Source organism: Lytechinus pictus, chromosome 7 (genome assembly GCF_037042905.1).
Source record: "Lytechinus pictus isolate F3 Inbred chromosome 7, Lp3.0, whole genome shotgun sequence".
NCBI lineage: Eukaryota > Metazoa > Echinodermata > Echinoidea > Temnopleuroida > Toxopneustidae > Lytechinus > Lytechinus pictus.
Window position 1 is genome coordinate 30,445,809 of NC_087251.1, and position 17,659 is coordinate 30,463,467.

At 33.5% G+C, this 17,659-nt stretch overlaps 1 protein-coding gene across 2 annotated transcripts in view; it reads right to left on the reverse strand.

Moving 5' to 3' along the window:
* Window positions 1-17,659, reverse strand: part of LOC129264584 (serine/threonine-protein phosphatase 2A 56 kDa regulatory subunit delta isoform-like) — a 45,144-nt gene that overhangs the window by 12,832 nt on the left and 14,653 nt on the right. For both annotated transcript variants that reach the window (XM_064102438.1, XM_054902485.2), the window contains exons 5-11: window positions 14,682-14,774; window positions 7,688-7,818; window positions 7,142-7,201; window positions 4,845-4,953; window positions 2,282-2,335; window positions 603-653; window positions 287-406 (exon numbers count right to left, since the gene is read on the reverse strand). In XM_064102438.1, coding sequence (XP_063958508.1) covers window positions 287-406; window positions 603-653; window positions 2,282-2,335; window positions 4,845-4,953; window positions 7,142-7,201; window positions 7,688-7,818; window positions 14,682-14,774 — 618 coding nt within the window. The remainder of the gene's footprint in view (window positions 1-286; window positions 407-602; window positions 654-2,281; window positions 2,336-4,844; window positions 4,954-7,141; window positions 7,202-7,687; window positions 7,819-14,681; window positions 14,775-17,659) is intronic.

The window sequence follows — 17,659 nt, forward strand, 5'->3', positions numbered from 1 at the left end:
CAAAAGAGTATCAATTCCATCATTGGAGATATCTTGTGTTTCGTCCTCATTTTGTACACAAAAGATCTGGCAATAACCCCTCCCTGATTGTCAAACAGATCAATTATCCCCTTAAGACAATTTCTGCACTGTTGCTCAATAGACTACACAAATGACCTACGTACAAAGTCTAACATTCATAAACCTACAACATTATAAGGTAAACAAAAAAATAGACGTAATCTAACTTATAATCTAGACAAAGTTTTTTTTTTTTTTACATTGTAGTTATACTCTGGTACATTACCTGGAAATGTGGGCTTGAGACGCAGTTGGCTAGCTGCTGGAATAGAGGTTTCATTACTTTCTGGAACTCAAGAGGCTCTATTACATCAAGAATTTCTTCTAATTCATTGAGAAACATCACCTGAAAATTAAAAATAAAAGTAACAATCACCATCAACCAATATTCACAAAGCAAAGTTGCAATTTAGAGATATGTAACAAAATCTTTGGGGATGGTTATAAACACACTTTTAATTTTCATAAAGGTATCTAATTCATCTTGCTGTTGTTGAGTCAAGTATTCAATGGGTACCTGTGTAAGGGTCTGTTTTACTTACCTCTTTTGGACTATGGACCTTGGGCCAGAATTTCAGTAAAAGCATCAAGACCTGCCATCATATAAGAGGAAACAAAAGTGACTTACTGTGAATAATAATCAGTGCATGTAAAATGTACACATTCCTCTTAATGATTTTTAACCAAGAGATGTCACAGTTTAAGAGTCAAGATTTATCTGTTCTCGCACCTCAAACTGGCAACAATTCAATCTGAGTCTACAGTGAACGTTTCACTTACAGGTCTATACAAAAATAAACATGAATATTACAAATATGAAATAAATATATTACAAACATGAAATAAATAGAAAATGGCTCATTTTCTCGTACAATTTTAATACTTAATTGATAAATATCCATATAACATTTGTCAAAGTGAATGGAGAATAAGAGTTCTTATGAAAAGTTGCCAAATTTGTATTGTAAACAGTAATGTTATTGTTTACATTGTGTTGCCAATTATAAGTGTCTAATGATAAGGTTAACTTGAACATCTTTAATCAGAATACCACCACAGATAGCACTGAAAATGCTTTCTCTCTCTCTCTTGTCACATATTGCTACCATTCAGAATAAGGAATGCAAAAGTGTCTCCCAAAGGAAACGATGTCCTTAATTCCTTACTGATGTAATAGTTACCTATTGTTCCATTTTACCCCAAGTCAATGAAGGTATACACAGATACGCTATACACATACAAGAAATCACAGATACATGTGCAGGTGCTTTGGGGACAGGAATTCAATAAGAGGCACCTCTCTTTATTCTACTTGTTGATCTAATGAACCTCATCACACCTCACCATCTGCCTTCTAAATCATCTTTTCTTTCCACACCATACCAATTCACTTTTACATTTTACTTAAAGGGGAATCCAACCCAAATAAAAACAAGTTGATAGGTGAAAGTTTGAACAATATTGGACAAACAACAAAAAGTTATGAATTTTTAAAAGTTGTAAATATTGCTAATCACTATACCCACGGAGACTTCAAATTGGCCGCATATGGGATGTCATAGTGATGTAAGGCAAGGACTACTCTTCCATGTACTCCAGTACATATTATGACTGAAATGTCATTTTTCCCAAAAGTTTTATTTCAAATTATATTTTTCATGAGGACATAAAACAATATACTACCTGGGTTATATTTAGATTACTGCCCCAGGGAATGGGTACTTAGGAGAAAACCACAAATCCCTGATAATAAAGTACATGGCCTATGGGAAAGTTGTCCTTGCCCCTTGTCATGATTTACTTACCCAGTTGCCAATTTGAAATCTACATAGTATTAGTGATCTCAATTTTAAATCAGTTATAACTTTCTAATTGCTTGTCCGATTTCTTTCAAACTTTCACCATTCTGTTAAATTTATTTTTCTCCTTCCCAACACAACATTTTATGGCCAAGGCTGGATTCCCCTTTAATAAATATATACCTTTTTTTTCTTCTAAAATACTAAATTAAATGCATCAGATCAATTCAGTTTTATTTCTTACTTCACAAATATATACTTCATTAGTTTCTAAATACTAAGTTAAAGCACCAGATCCATTAATTGTTATATTTTACTTCATATACAGTTGTTAAATTAATTCTGAATTGAAAGTACAATGTCAAGGTTAACCAACCCATACAATAAGTAATGTGTAATGCAATTTTTGTGGTTCATCTTACCGATTCTGTTAATGATGGATCTTTCTCTAAGAATTGAACTACACAGTATGCTAGCTGTAAAGAGAAAAACAATTAAAGGAACAAATTATAGTTAGTTCTAGAATTTGGTACAATGCATTCAAATTTAAAAACATGACAATAGATTTGGAAGAATCAAAAGAAGGATCGAATAACATAAGAAAATATCTGTACATGTAGGCCAGATAAATATTAAAGAATGAGAGAAAGAAATATAGAGTGAGACAGAGTCATGTACAAACAGACAGACAGAGAGTAGTCAAGTAGTGTAAAAAAAAAATGAGAAAGAAAAGGTGGGGAATAAAGTACAGAACATCAAAACAGATTGGCATTTTCCAAAGACAACTAAAATGAATAGAAGAAATGGGAGAAAAATGGAAGAGGTAATATAGGAAAATTAGAAGAAAGATGAAGATGGGAAAATATAGAATATTAAACAGAAGAGATTAAAAATAGGACATAGGATACCTTTAAAAAATAGTAACAGAGATAGAAAATGAAAGCCAGAAAGGCATAGCAAAGAGAAAGGGAGGGAAGTGAAGCAATATACAGGAGGAGATGATGTAAAGATGGAGAAAACAAGAGATAAAGAAATGAGGAAAGGGAAAGAGAAATTCAACAAATTGGAGCAGAGTGTGAAAACACAAAATAAAAAGAAGAAAAGATAAATTTGGCAAAAGGGGGAAAAAGGGGGGAAAACGGAAAACAGAAAGTAAGACGACAAATTGATTAATTTAAACCATCAAATTGCAGCCACAAGGAGAGAGGATGCTAAATTAGGTCATTACACATGGATATCGAGTGGACATGGCAAATATTTTTCTCCAATTAAGGCAAATAGAGCATGGCGATGACCTGGTTTGCTTCAGAGCCTTGGGGCTACATTCACACAATATGAATACTTTACAAGAAGATGCATCTATGCAATTTACTTGGGGAATTTGGTTGATGACATCCGGAGGAGAACAAGGACAGAATGGCATGACAATGAGACGAGAGCTAGAAGCCATTCTTAATGAAATAACATTTAAATGTAGGAAACACTATTATCCTCTGTAAATGCCGCAAATCACACAATACATGTGCATACGCTGCATCATTTCCACCTTGGCTTACCTATTAAATAAATTGAAAAAAAAAACAAAAAAAATGGTGTGCTGACTATATATTTCTTAATGTACATTTTGATGTCAAGACTTTCAGCACAATTCATGAAAGAGAATGAATATGCATGTTACAGCTGCCTATACATTCTCTATCCAAACATCACTATAATTTATATACACAATATGTATGATAATGGTTTTACCTGATTTTAATAAGTATTTGCCTGCATTCTGCCATTCATTCATAGGATTCAAAATACAGGTCAGTAATTCTAAATGAAGTACAGTTCCGAAAAGCCTAATAGGTTAAATCCTTAAAAGTGATATTTGTATCTTGAAAATGGCTTGAGGAAACACCGCCAAGAGGCATCAAACACTAGTAATAAAAAGGTTTGTACAGAGCGTCCCTCAAAAAAAAAAAGGAAACCGGGATTCCCAGTTATTTTTTCAACATAACAAAATGATTTGTGGTCTTTCACTTATATCATCTTTAAAAAAAAGAAGAAAAAAAAGGGATGACTCATGAGCATATCTTTGTATTCTGTTTTTAAGTTTCTTTCACTAATCTCAAAATAAGAGTGGATGTAGATTAACGTGCAAGTTTCTGCACAAATCGTATCTGGTATGTCTCAGAATTTATTGTTTTTTTTTACTCTGCAATTTGTAAAAAATTCAGCAGGTGTTTGGTTTTGAATGAAGGAAGAGATTTCATTCTTACAAATTATGTTTATTTTATGATTGAAATATATCACATTATTGTGATATCTTACTCTAAAGAGGGGGTTCTTTTTTGTGGGACGCACTGTATATTCCATGATATTTTACACAAGATACTTTTTGTGATAATCTCTCCTTAATTTGCAGAGTAACTAAGGGTGTGTTCAATGTCGGTTTCCAACTTTAAACGGCAATATGGATAATGATTGAAAACGTGGATATAATGAGAAACAAAGGGTGTTTAAATGCCCCCTATTCCCGGTCGCAAAAGTAAACGTCTTTCAAATCATGATTCCGATAAAAATTTAAACGTAAAAAAGATGCGTTTGTAAACGCTATCAGCTAAAATAATACAACCTTGAGCATCGTGAGTGCGACACTGAACACAATTGAGTTTTGAAACGTCTTTAAATTTGCTCTCGCAGTGGAAACCCACACAAACAGGTGCCAGAACTGAACTATCTTGAGATGGGTCAAAGTGCGCACTAAAGCTGTGCTAACGAAAGCGAGAAATTCAATGATGATCAGTATATAAACGGCTTTATATTTTCGACACTGAACAGTGCACCGCTGATCGTGTTTGTGTTCGGTGTTTTATGATTGAGTTTTCAATCATAATTCATGTTGCTGTTTAAATTTCAAAATCGACAATGAACACACCCTAAGATATTTATAAAACAGACATTGCTTCTGGAAACAAAGATGAATTGTGTAGGACTTACCTGGGGGTGATAAACACTAAGGGACTTGGCTTTATGGAGAGGCATTAAGACTTTTAGCAAGAATGTCTTGTGCTCATCTTTCAAAGGCAATGCAAATCCATTGATAATGCTGTTTGATAAAGAATGCAAAGAAAAAATTGAATGAATCACCGTATAGCAAAAGATAAGTACATACAGAACAAATGCCACAAGGAAATGGCAGATCATACTAATACAAAGATATTATAATTCAATATCTTCAATGGTATCAGTTTAGCTATATAAATTTTGTACTGTAAAAATGATTCTAATTCTGCTAAAATCTACACTTTTGCACCTGATTTTGATGAAATTTTATCTTTTATTATAACTTATCCAACTTTCTTCCTTTTTTGTTATTCCAGTGTCATAAAAAAAGAGGATTATATGTTGGTTCATTGAAGAATAGGATGTACTTTTACTATCAGGAAAATCTCGTATCCATTCGAACATTTCTAGAGAGCTTCTTTTTTTTGGTCTTACATGTTAGGTTTTTTTGTGCCTTGCACAAGGCCCTTGGAAGAAAAAATAATAATTCCTTGTGGTAAACTTTAAAAAAAATTAATTTCATAAAACTGTGGAGGAAGGTTTTCCTGTTGAATATGTCTTTTTTTTTTTCTTCAAATTCCCATTCAAGAATCATAAGATTCATGCATTCAATAAGTTCAAGATCAACTGGGATATTCAATTCGATGAGCTACATTCAGAGCGATATGTAATTTTCCAGCCTCCACTTTTAAGTAAGAACACTAAAGAATGATGCCTTTGATTTATTTTTTTCTTCATAAAATGATATACAAGAAGGAATTATATATACATTCAGAATAAAGGCTTTGAACAAGAAGACTCAAATAAACTAGGACATTGACAGCCCAATTAATACAATCCTACAGTATAAAATCATATCAGCAGTCACTTTTTAAAAACAATTATCACTTGATTGCTTGAAACTGAAAGTACTCTTAGATGCAGAGCTCACTAAGTACACTGACTTTAAAAAAAAGCAAGGATTGAAAACATTTTACAGTGACCACCCAGTTCCCATAGCCAACATGCAATGATATTTTGTCTCACCTCAGGATGTGTATACCGAAAGTAATGGTATAATTTTTACACCTCATTTAATATTTCCTCCAGGTGAGCATTTTCACATGTGTCTTCTCTTCCCAAGCGCAGTGTTTAGCAATGAGATAATACACTTTTGAACTGAACTTCTTTTTTAGAATACCATTCATGCTAGTGTTCGTCATTTTGAACAAGGCTTTCCGGGGCTCTGTTCCATAAAACTTGTTACAATAACAGTTTTAAAATATTGAAATCAATCAATATGAATGGCTGAGAGTTAATTACAGAACTTGTTCATTAGTTATAACAAGTCTTTATCAAATAGCACCCACAATTCTGGCCAAGACTATATGACCATGCACCCTAACGAGAATGACATAATGAGACACAGAGATAGAAGAAAACAGCAAGCACAATGAACTAATTAAATACAATTTTAAATAGACAGAGAGTAAATTAAGACAATAGGTACAAGAAAGTATGTGACAAGTAAAACATGGTAAGAAATGAATGGAGGGGAGGAGCAGACAGAGATAACCACCCCCCCATAAAGAAAAAAAAGTGAGATTTAAAGGAGAATGAAACCTTTGGAACAAGATAGCTTGTGTGAAAACAGAAAAATCATAAAAACAGATCAACGAAAGTTTGAGAAAAATCAGGCAAATAATGAGAAAGTAATGAGCATTTGAATATTGCGATCACTAATGCTATGGAGATCCTCAAATTGGCTATGCGACAAAGATGTGTGATTTCACTTGTGAACAACTTTCCCCCATTACTTAAGTATATATTTCACTTAAACTGCCTCTTTTATCACATCTCTCAGTAGATCGTGTGATCTTTCTATAGGAGGGCATGTAATACAGATTTTAAAATAATACATCATGGATAAAGAGTTTGCATCACCATGAGAAAAAGCAAAAAGAGACATTTTGGCACTATTTTATAGTCCATCAAAGGGAAAGTTGTTCACATGTGACATCACACATCCTTGTCGCATTGCCAATAGGAGGATCTCCATAGCATTAGTGATTGCAATATTCGAATGCTCATAACTTTCTCATTATTTGTCCGATTTTTCTCAAACTTTACTTGTTCTTATTCTTTGATTTTTCTGTTTCGACACAAGCCTATTTGTTCAAAAGGTTTCATTCCCCTTTAAGTAGGATACAAAATCATAAGCTGAATATAAAGCATTATCATTCATGACTCACCTGCCAAGAATTTCTAAAAGTTCTGCAATACCATTGTGGTGCTCTGTTTCATACACAAACCTGAGAGAGAAAGGGGAATAATCAGAGATTTGAGTGCATATGAAGCAAAGATATGAAGAGCTCATGTTACGTTTTTTTTATTACTTCTTCATCATTAGGATTATTATAGTTATTTGAGGTTAGTATAGTCATCACTATCATTATGATTATCATCAAGATCATTATCATCATGACCATCCTCATCAATCATCCACTCCATCACCACCACCATCAGTCCATCATCATCACCTCAACATCACCACCATCAGTCCATCATCATCATCATCACCTCAACATCACCACCATCACATCATCATCATCATCATCATCATCATCATCATCATCATCCATCATCATCATCACCATCATCATCAAAACTATCACACCCATAATCAAGGTCATCATTTCAATCTTCCTGCTATTGATTTGCCTATTCAATAGAAATACAATATGCACAAAAGAATCTGATCTCATGTTTTCAAAGAGAATGTAATTAACTGAACAAACCTGTAGAAAATGTTGTTGATTTGCTTGCGTATGTATGCCCTAAGTCCTAAGAACTTGCCGTATATCCTATGTAACGTTGTCTTGAGGAAATCCCGCTCCCTTGGATCTTCACTATCAAATAATTCCAAGAGCTGAAATGAAATGGGGGAAGGAGATCAGTGTACATGTATCATGAAAGAAATTAACACGACAGATACTGCAGTTACTTATTTGAAACTTCAAAAAGATTAAATCAAATTTAATTCTTAAAAAAAAGTATTTCACATAAACCTTATTTTTCTTTGTCCTGATTTCACATTGTCTGTATCTGGAAGATTTATTTTCTGTATGTATGTAACTCAAATCTGAACATTGACACACATGTACATGTGCTGACTGGCCATTCCTTAAAGGACAAGTCCACCCCAACAAAAAGATGATTTTGAATAAAAAGAGAAAAATTAAAAAAAACATAACACTGAAAATTTCATCAAAATCAGATGTAAAATAAGAAAGTTATGACATTTTAAAATTTTGCTTAATTTCACAAAACAGTTATATGCACATTCTGGTCAGTCTGCAAACGAGGAGACTGATGATGTCATCTACTCACTATTTATTTTGTATTTTATTATGTGAAATATGAAATATTCTAATTTTCTCCTCATTGTCAAGTGAAACAATTAATTCCTCCCTGAAAATGTGGAATTAGCATTGTTTGATACTATATGGTTCAGTCAAGTTGGTCTTTGTCAAATCTGTAAAATATGAAATATTGTAAATTCAAACAATAAAAAACAAAAGAAATAGTGAGGGACATCATCGATTGTCTCATTTGCATGTCACTGAGTTGTGCATATCACTGTTTTGTGAAAAATAAGCGAAACTTTAAAATATAACTTTCTTTTTTTACATCCGATTTTTATGAAATTTTCAGCATTACATGTATGTTAGGTTAATTTTTCTCTACTTATTCAAATCAACATTTTTCGGGGTTGGACTTGACCTTTAAGGACGTTCCACAGTTATGTTTGTGCGCATTATGATCTGCGCATAGTTTACACTCTGCGCGCGACGTCACAATGGATGAACAGGTGATTAATTAGCTGCGGGTATGAGCTGATTTTTCTCATCTTCTGCGCTTTAACTGCAGATCCGATGTGTTATTTCATGAAGCTAAAAAGTGGAATTATTCCATGGACGATTGAAAAAAATTCTCTACAATTTCAAAATACTTTACTCTGCAGTGCTGCCAAGAATCACGAATATTACCCCGAGTTTGAATAAATGGTAGAGTGGTTTTGATTTTTTCTTCACATAGATACAAAGTATTCGGCGCATTTTTGGTGTTTTAAAAAGCACATTTGCTCTAATAAAAATGCTGAGAGTTTAAAAACAAACACATGAACCCCTATTTTTTAATATTTGTACCTCTTAGGTATACCTTCCTTTACAACTCTGCAAATTTTGGTGAAAATGACATGGATTTTGAATAAAGTGCAGCATTTATTGTACGTTTGTAGTTTGTCACTGAAATTTCACATTTTTTAGATTGGGATTTTGTTATCTTTTACGCCATTTTTAAGAACTGGCAGTGCTGTTAAACTTAAAATTGCAAACAAATAGCACTATGAATAGATTCTCCATTCTAACGATACAATTATTAACTCTCTTGCGAAATTTGATGACTTTTTCATGTATTTTGACTGAGTAATAAAGGTTTAAACTCATTGTAGTAATCTTGGGCGGTCTAAAAATGCCAAATTCTTTTGAATGCGCAATTTTTTAAGAACATCAATTTAGGTGAACTTTGAAGCTCTATAGCAAAAAATCAAGCACATGGACCTATGTTAATTTTTGCATATTTCGAATATTAAGGTTCTAAAGTATCTATGTGCAAAGTTTGGTGAAAATGACATGGATTTCACTTTAACTGTGGAACGTCCTTAAAGGAGAAAATCTATGAACCTGTGAATTATGTCACTCATGCTTTTATTCTGGATTCAAATAGGCAACAAAACAACCAAACATTTCTTATTGAGCAGCAAATGTCAGTGAACAGAGCAAACTTCTTCATTTTTTCAATTTTCCTTGGGTGTTGGCAAAATGTTGCATAAAAAGTTAGTTTTTTCTTGATGCAAAGGCTAATTTATCTTTTTTCATAAAGAATTAAAAAAAATTGTACAAATATGTAAAAGAGTTGCAGGCATTTGCAACACTAATCAGGAAAGGCAGAGCATAAAAAAAGCCACAGTTGTAAGTATTCAGTACTCGGGGGCAGATACGCCCTTAATTACATTTCTAGATAAATGAATCCATAGAGAAATCAGATCAATAATAAATTATATAACTCGAGATGACATTTACTTTGAGTACATGTATGCTGTAATATTTAGTTTTTCAAACCTAGAAATTCTGCACAAAACAAAGTGCATTTCCTTTCTACAGAAACCACTCGAACACACCCACGCACCATAAGGAATTTATGACCTACTTGATCATCTGATAAGAAAACAAGCAACTTCGATCAGCATACACGTAAGAACACGTACATGAACGTCACATTTTCATTAAAATGCATCTATGTACATGGTTGGTTTTCTCCAATCATTATAAAAGATATTTCCATCATTTATTTTTAAGTTAACCAAAATAGCACATAACCACTCACTGAAAGAAATGTCAGTGGTTGAATGTGATCTAATAGAAGATCGAGAGCTACATAACCAAACCTCAACTGAAGATACCGAACTATTGTACACGTAAAAAAATGCAATACCACAGATTGTGCATAAAGATAAGGTCAAAACAAGCAGGAATATTTCCTTTAAAAATTTGTAAATCGATCTGGATCATGTGGGAGATTCTGCAGTTCTAATTACTAATTAGTGCTTCTGCAGTCACTTTATCTTTTGAACATTTGTCAAATGTCAGAACAGCTCTTTTTTTTAATGATTGATGGGTAAAGTCCACCAAAAAGTTGATACGAATAGAAAGAAATAAACAAACATAATCCATATTTTTTTATTGTTCGAAATAGACACCAAAAATGAAATACTCCGAAAATTTGTTTTGCCCAATTGACCCTGGGCCCGGCAGCCGCTGTGCAGCGCCAGATCGACGAGGCTCTATCCCTTTAATTGTTGAACGCTAAACAGGGTAGCAGCAACTCCCATCTTTTAACGTCATTTGGTCTGACGCGGCCGGGGTTTGAACCCCCGACCTCCCGGTTGTGAGACGGACGCTCTACCAACTGAGCCAACACACCAGTTAATAATACTAAAAGTTATATCAAAATATGGATGAGAAATAAGAAATCTATGATTTGTTTAATTTCACAAAACACCTTTGGTGCACATCCTGGACTGGCTGGTATATGAAGGAATGAAGGAATTGATGACACCATCCACTCACTGTTTCTTTTGTGTGTTATTATAAGAAATATCTAAATATTTGAAGTGAAATTTTAAAATTTCAAATCTTTTTTTTAATCTACATAGATCTGATTTTGATGAAGTTTTCAGTGTTGTTCTTTTTCTCTTGTTTATTAATATTATTTAAAATCCACTTTTTGTTTGGCTGGACTTGCCTTTTAAAGATTACGCACAATCAAATTGTTCATGCTTTAAAATCTAAAAAATATACATATCATCTGAAGGGATCAGAGTGTCACACTTTTCAAGACGCAGGGGGGGGGTCCTTTTAAGTATACCAAGTATGCAAAAAAAATGTTACGACTACACTAATTGATATCAGCCAATTTATCAAAGAACCATCAGGAAATGAGCACTTTGTCCTTGCATCATTCATCAAGCAATACCATTCATATTCTGCAAGATATTGCTGGGCATGTAAACTTAGTAAACATGTTGACGAGAAAGCCTTTTGCAGGAAAGGCTCATGGTCATTGTGACAATCACACCAAACATATATCCAGAGCTCTTTAAGAAGTTACTCAACATCAGAGGATGGATGACGATCACATTAATTTATCGCCATGGCGACCCATCTTGCCAAGCAACCCTGAATTTCACCTCAAGATTGTAATCTGCTGATTGAGCCTCTCCATCTCCCCTTAAAGGTAGGGATCAGGGATGTGGTTCAGACTCAGAGTATCATATGATATCTTTAAAATATCAACAAACTACACCAGAATATTATTTTCCATTGATGTCCATTAAAAAAAATCATTCTGCATTTTATGAATGAAAGACCTTTATCATTTTGAATGGGTTGTTTAAAGAATAAACTATTGTCTGAAAAATGGTCATCATAATTAGCAGGATCAGCAGGATTATTTTAAGATTCTTCTGACCCTAGTCAGAGATACAGTGTTCTAGGAGTTACAGCAAAAATTTGTAAAACTAACTGCATATTTGTTTGGCGGTATCTAGATTTAAAGGACAAGTCCACCCCAACAAAAATTTGATTTGAATAAAAAGAGAAAAATCCAACAAGCATAATTTTAAAGTTTCGCTTAATTTCACAAAACAGTTATATGCACATACTGGTCGGTATGCAAATGAGGAGACTGATGACGTCATCCACTCACTATTTCTTTTGTATTTTATTACATGAAATATGAAATATTCTAATTTTCTCCTCATTGTCAAGTGAAACAACGATTAATTCCTCCCTGAACATGTGGAATTAGCATTGTTTAATACTGCATGATTTAGTCAACTTGGTCCTTATTGTCAAATCTGTAAAAAATGAAATATTGTAGAATTCAAACAATAAAAAACAAAAGAAATAGTGAGTGACGGACATAATCGACTGACCCATTTGCATGACACTGAGTTGTGCATATCACTGTTTAGTGAAAAATAAGCGAAACTTTAAAATGCCATAACTTTCTTATTTTACATCCAATTTTGATGAAATTTTCAGCGTTATGCTAGTTTGATTTTTCTCTATTTATTCAAATCAATATTTTTCTGGGGTGGACTTGACCTTTAAGGAGAAAAACTGCTATTTAAAAATTAAAAAATTCAAATGATTAATAAATTAAACATGCATTGTAAAAGAAATATTGCTTGCTTTGAAATATCTAGCATTTGAATTTGAACTGCTTGCAAAGAGACAGACCACTTTTCCCCCTAAGATATAATTTTGACTGTATAATGTACACCACATATGATTATACACCAATCTTGACTACTATTACACTTTTAATGGCCAACACCCATCTCTCTCTGCATTGAGAAGCAGTATTGATCTCGCGATTATGAAAGAAAGTTATAAGAATGCCTTTATTGATTGGGCATCGAGAGAAAACTGTTCGGAACTATCCTTGTAAAGGCTAGCCTTTGGTTTGAATGTAGAAAACAAATCATTGGCATGTCTTATAGAAAACTTCTCTTTCAGAGCTAGTAAAATAGAGTATACAGTATAAAATGCCTCCAATTTACTTGAGATATTTGATGAAAAATTGGGGAGAGATATGGTCATCTCATTTCACTTTAATGGTCTGTTAATAAATATTGGTTCTTTAATTTCATTTTACGTAATTTCTTCTCAATTACATGCATGTATACATACATGTATACATACATGTACAAGTACAGTCGTCCACACATCACAGAGATCAATAAATTCAATTCTCAAGTATCTTTTACAAAGTCATAAAACATCTTTATGAAAATATACAGTACATGTAGATTGGGGATATTTTCTTTATGCTATCATGGGTGCTTTACCACATCTATAGCAATTGACCAGGAATCTTTTGAAGTCACATGCTACTATTCATAGAGCCTAGTAAACCAGGGTAATAGAGTCCTCCGGCTCCTCTCTAGTGACTAAAACGTAGATTGTATAAATTTCTCTAAAATATCAAAGAGTTCACAGAGATTTCTACATGACAATAGGGCAGGCATACAGCTTTAGCGACAGAATTTGCAAAGTAATTTGTGATGCTTTTATAAAACTCAAGTGATTGGCTATCTATGCAAGCAACTTCAAGAATAATAACAAGGTAAAAAGTCACCATGAAATCGACATCAAAGCCCCAAAAGTTTTGAAATTTAGCTGAAAGAATAAAGCTACATATGATTTTCCCCGATTTAGTACACCCCTTCTGAATTCTCACGATTCACAAATAGAAAATATATTTTTACTTGTCATAGTAGGAAAATAAAGAAACTTGATCAAAGCAACCTAATAAGCAACCAAAAGCTCAATTTATGCTGGCAGATTCAATCAAGCATTCTCTTCAATGCGTTTATCATTCCAGTCTCCTAAATATAACTCTTGTCTACCTGAATATAAATCCTTCTTATCCTGTTTAGCACTAACAATAGATGCTGATCAGCCAATCACCGACATAAAAGCATAAATAGCTAAAAAAAAAATACTGTTTCTAAGGTAACAAATAATGAAGCGCAATCAGCCATGATGAATATGAACATGGTTCGATATTTTAAGGCTCCATCAAAACTTTAGTTTTTCAGAATAGAGAGAACTTCAAAAGACATTAGGGTTCTTGCATCGATAAGAAATATATGCAAGATATTCAGAGTTTTGGATGATTTTGACCAATCATACAACTAACATAGACTTGTAATTTAAACATACACTGTACATGTAGAGTAGAGCCTTAATCGATCTGGCAATGCACAGCGGCTGCTGGGCCCACAATTAACTGGCAAAGCAAATTTTCGGAGTATTTAATTTACGTCTATTTCGAACAATAAAATATGGATTTTCATTTTCATTCAAGTGCATTACAGGGCACAGGTCTCATAAGAGATGAAAACACATGGGATATTCCTGCAATAAAAACTATCCTTCAATATTAATGGGACTGTATTCATTACAATTACATAAGAAGTAATGTAATTTATTTTAATGATATGAAATGCTGGTAATTTTGTATGTTCATGGTCATCAATACTGAATAGTCATTCACAGTATTTCCATTAACATTGATCACAAAAATGTACTATAATGGGTATTAAAACACACATAAATAACCTCATATGCAGAAGAGAAACTTCTTTCCCAATCTACTTACCGCCAAAACAAATTTCTGATCGATGTGCTTCTTTGCTATGTTGGGTTGGAAATCAGGTGACTCTAGAAACCGCAAAAAATATTCGTACACAAGCTGCCAGAGAAAAATAGAAAAGATACAGGGAAAATTAACACAAGCAAACAAAATATAACTTGAGGTTAAGAGTTCTGAGGTACTTGAAGATGGAAAGTAATACCTTGGTCACATTTGCTCTACGGCGGCTGTACGGCGAGTTGAAAACAGTAGTTTTATTCATTTTTATTCAAACCACAGATATGTAGCTGGTACAAACAAATGTTAAAATGGCTGATTTCGACTCGCCGTACGGCCGCCGTAGAACAAATGTGACCAAGGTATAAAAGAAATGCATGTATCTTGCTTTTGGAGTTTGGAAATGCTAAACATACATTGTAAGAGTAACCACCAGCCCCATCCGACCCCCCCCCCCCGGGGGGGGGGGGGGGCAGTCAAATGTATTGCTGTACACATGTGTGACCAAATCATTTCCAAACACCCCCTAAACAAGTTTTTTTCTCTGTGTGCAAAATAACCCCCTAAACAAGTTTTTCACGCGCTTTATTTACACAATTTGGCCCCTTAACAAGTTGTCGCCAGAATATGACCTCGGGGAAAAAGCTTGGGGAAAAACACACCCTAAACACGTTTGGCTAGTCTTTAAAGAAAAAAGCTTTGGAAAAAAAAATAACCTGAATATGTTTGACCCTGCGATTGACCATTGACCAGTCTTACAAAACCACCCTTTTTCTTGAAAATCAGTGTTTTTGATACCCGTAATGAGTGCAAGCACGGCCCGCGTCCAAAACTGAAAAAAAACACCCCTTTAAACGCGTTTTTTAGTCACACGTGTGACCAGCAATATATTTCACTGCCCCCCCATGATGAAAACAACATACATGCAGCTTCCCATGGATACAAACTGTACATCCACAATAAATAATTAAAACATAATTTTTCAAAGCATATGAAAAAACTGGTCCCCCAATTATGCTACTCATTTTGGGAAGAAATTCAATACAGATACTGTATCTGCATTTGTCGGAAGTTTTGTGTTACATGCATGATAGACAGTGTTGAGTATTATTACGCCAGTGAGCAGAAAATTGATTAAAAACAGAGGGAGAGAAGTATGAGGTAAATGTCAGAATCAAAAGATGGTACTTTGAAAATGAAAAAAAAAAATTAAAATAATTCAAGGCTTACATGTAGAGGAAATCAGAAGAGAAGTCTCACAGAACCAGAAACGGACATTTAGAATTTAAGATAAAGAATAAAGGTACATGTACAGTGTACATGTAGGTAAAGAATGAAATACTGTATAAGTGATACAGAAAACTCTCATTGGTTGGAGATGATCAAATGAAATGTATGAAGCTTCCACCACCTAAACAATACTTTTGACAAGCTTGCCACAAATATTGTTAATAATATGACAAGCTTGTCGAAAATATTGTTAATTTGACAAGCTTATCAAAAATATTATTACGGTTCATAGAAGCTTGAACATAATTTCAACTGTACAAGTGAGTTGTGCAAAACAAAGAGAGATGGAACTTGGAAGGAATGAGAGAGAAGAGTTAGACTATATGAGAGATAGAGAGATGACAAAGTGGGATGAAAGGGCAGAAGCCAGGTAATCTTCCATGAACTTTCACTCGCATGCACATGGACTCTACACAAATCTTTTTTCTTCACACAACTCCCTAGAGATTTACAATCAATTTTCCCTGATGCATCGGATTTCGGTGAAAACCGTAACGGCCCCGATCCCTATATGAGCAAATCAATTGCTGCATATTTCCTTACACAGGAAAAGGTTTTTGTTCCTGTGTGAGAACACCAAGTCTAAGTTGTGCACTGGACATTAGGAATAACACAAACTATCAAAATTTTTCTCTTAATATTATTCAATGTTATAGTCAGGGAATAATTTTCCTGGTATTTCATCGCAATTTGCTCTACTTTTTTTAAAAGACTGCTTCACAAGAAGTCTTTTGTGTAGCATAGTTTTTACGTAGGAGTTTAATAGGACTGTACACAATGTCTGCTTTTCTTTAAAGGACAAGTCCACCCCAACAAAAAGCTGATTTGAATAGAAAGAGAAAAATCAAACAAGCATAACACTGAAAATTTCATCAATATCGGATGTAAATAAGAAAGTTATGACATTTTAAAGTTTCGCTTAATTTCACAAAACAGTTATATGCACACCCTGTTCGGTATGCAAATGAGGGAACCGATGACATCACCCACTCACTATTTCTTTTGTATTTTATTATATGAAATGTGAAATATTTTGATTTGCTCGTCACTGTCATGTGAAACAAAGTTTAATTCCTCCCTGAACACATGGAATTCCATTATTTTAACATTTTGTGGTTCAAGCAAGGGGGTCCTAATTGTCAAATTCGTAAAAATTGAAATATTGTATAATTCAAACAATAAAAAACAAAAGAAATAGTGAGTGAGTGACATCATCGACTCTCTCATTTGCATATCACTGAGTTGAGCATGTAACTATTTTGTGAAAAATAAGCGGAACTTTAAAATGTCATAACTTTCTTATTTTACATCCGATTTTGATGAAGTTTTCAGCGTTATTCATGTTTGATTTTTCTCTTTCTATTCAAATCAGCTTTTTGTTGGGGTGGACTTGTCCTTTAATCAAATTTGGTTAACAAGCAAAATTATTCTGAGTTTGTACACTATTAAACATTAACACATTGAAGGTAGAAAGTGTCAGAATAAAAAAATAAAAATTTCCCCTGAATCAAAATGATGTAACTTCATAATACAAAAAACATTGGGAAAATAACTTCGTGAAAGTAATTCTAAACAATGTGACAAACGTCTGTATGAAAATGGAATTGATCGCTTATGTCATCTAAATGTGAGCACACATTAAAGACACAATTTATCATTATTTTTTATTGACACGAGACATTACAGGATGTACATGT